Here is a 2,158-nt window from a genome sequence, read left to right as displayed (position 1 = left end):
TAATGATCAACATTCTGCACCATGAAGCATTGCAAGTCTAACCACGATCTTATAGAATTTTCCCTTAAGTTTGAGCCGAACTTTTCTATCACACAATAAGTCCGATGCATTCCTCCACTTACAATCATCCAACTTTAATTCTACTAATAGCATCTCCATCTATTCCACCAAAAAGTTTAAGCATTGTTCACACAAATATATTTAACATCTCATACAACATAATAATTGAAAAATAAAAATTCATAAAGCTGAACCCAAATAATTGCGATATGTTTAATGATAATGTTGATGGCACTTTAATTTATTTTTTGAATCATTTATAATTTTAGGGATCTTGAAATGTTGTGCAGGTGGATTTGTTTTGACCTGCTGCATATGCCGCCTTGCACTGCTTGAATAGAATCACAAGTTTTGATAGTTTTACTAAATAAACCTTTGTTTGCGTTGCTTAGAACCTGATTAGTTTTGTGATTTATTTTTCAAGATTTGGTTCCTTTTATTCATAGTATTTTTTATCATTTGATCTGTTTCATTTTGGTTTTACTACAGCTAATCTGCCACCAGAGAACATCTCTGGTTTATTATCTGAACATACATCTGGTGTTTATTTTGGCTGGGCTGGACTGTCTACTCGTGGTATCTATAAGATGGTCATGAGCATAGGATGGAATCCATACTTCAATAACACAGAAAAGACTGTGGTTAGTAAACTCATTTGCAGAACTTCGCTCACCATATTTTTCAAGTAAAAATATTTCTCCCTGCAGGAGCCATGGCTTCTCCATGAATTTGATGACGATTTCTATGGGGAGGAGCTTCGGCTTGTTGTTGTGGGCTATATAAGACCAGAGGTATTTGAAAAAAAAAAAAAAAAAAAATTTATTTGCTTACCTATCACAATTTTTCCATGTAGAGTAATATTTCTTTTTTATTTTTCTAATGTATGTAGGCTAATTTTCCATCACTTGAGAGCTTGATTCAGAGAATCCACCATGATGGGAGGATAGCAGAGAAAGCTCTTGAACTTCCAATGTATGCAGGTTACAAGGATGATCCATATTTGAAAAATTCTCTTCAATTGAACAATTGTTGCTAATGATGGAGATAAAGCAATTATTATTTTGGAATTGTAATCTCTGTCAAGAACTATACGATTTTATAGCGAGCAACAACAACCTCAAATCTTTATCCCACTACATTCAGGCTTCGTTGGGACATCTTTTTTTCTGCTTCTAAAAATAGCTTTCTAGTACAAAAAATTTAGTTTTTGTACTAGAAAGTTACTTTAAGAAGCAGTAACAAAGCCATCACAAACGAAGCCTAAATCGGTATTTTATAGCGAGCATACTTTGAATAAAACAATCTTATGCTGTTTAAATTTAATAAAAAAGATGTTTTTATCATTGTTAAACTGCAGTTAGTATACTTAATAATCAGATGTTTCATTTCCTGCTTGCTGAAGGAATAGTCCTATACACTTAGCCTAGAAATTAGTCATCTCTCCTGTATGATGCCTTGTTTAATATAATGGTTACTGTAATAACTGAATACTTCATAGCTTTTAGTCTTATATTTGAGTAATTTTTACTAGTTCAAATTGATTGTTTCATTGTATGAAACTGTGCAGTGGCCTTAAAAAGTATATAGTCAAATTAATAAAATTAATTAAGGCTTCATTTGGTATAGTTTTCATATTACTTTATTTTTTCAGACCAGTCACAATTTTAGTTTTGATCATTATTTTCTTACTGCTTTTAATAATTTTTTGTGTTAGGAAGTTATTTTTTAAAATAATTTTTAAAAAATTATTTTCTTCATAATAGATGTATAATCATATTTATAAAAGTTGTAGCTGTCCAAAAGGACTCTTAAGTTTTAAAAGAGAAAAAATTAAGATTCTTTTAGCTAAAAGTATTAACCATTGTGATAAACATGATACAACATTTCAACAACTTATGGTTGGTAGGTTTCAAGCTTGATTTTAGGGTTTAGGGTGGTGGCTGGTTGTGATGGTGGCCGGTGTTTGTGGTGGTAGTGGATGACGGAAGCGATCGATAGTGGGGGCAGTTGGTGGTGGTGGTGGACGACAATGAGTTGTGGCGGCTGCTGGCAATGGTGGGCGTGGTGTCGATGGTTGGTGGCAGCAACCTGTGGTGGC

At 33.0% G+C, this 2,158-nt stretch overlaps 1 protein-coding gene across 1 annotated transcript; it reads left to right on the top strand.

Moving 5' to 3' along the window:
• The first annotated feature begins 506 nt into the window (after nucleotides 1–506).
• Nucleotides 507–1,416, top strand: LOC110093106 (bifunctional riboflavin kinase/FMN phosphatase-like). Its single transcript, XM_020817893.2, has 3 exons — nucleotides 507–701; nucleotides 768–851; nucleotides 950–1,416. The coding sequence occupies exons 1-3, from the start codon at nucleotides 648–650 to the stop codon at nucleotides 1,094–1,096; spliced, it is 285 nt and encodes a 94-aa protein (XP_020673552.1). The 5' UTR covers nucleotides 507–647; the 3' UTR covers nucleotides 1,097–1,416.
• The last annotated feature ends 742 nt before the right edge of the window (nucleotides 1,417–2,158 follow it).

This window comes from Dendrobium catenatum, unplaced genomic scaffold (genome assembly GCF_001605985.2).
Source record: "Dendrobium catenatum unplaced genomic scaffold, ASM160598v2 fragScaff_scaffold_976, whole genome shotgun sequence".
NCBI classification, from domain to species: domain Eukaryota; kingdom Viridiplantae; phylum Streptophyta; class Magnoliopsida; order Asparagales; family Orchidaceae; genus Dendrobium; species Dendrobium catenatum.
The sequence above is the reverse complement of the archived record's forward strand: the minus strand, read 5'-3'. Positions and strand labels throughout refer to the sequence as shown.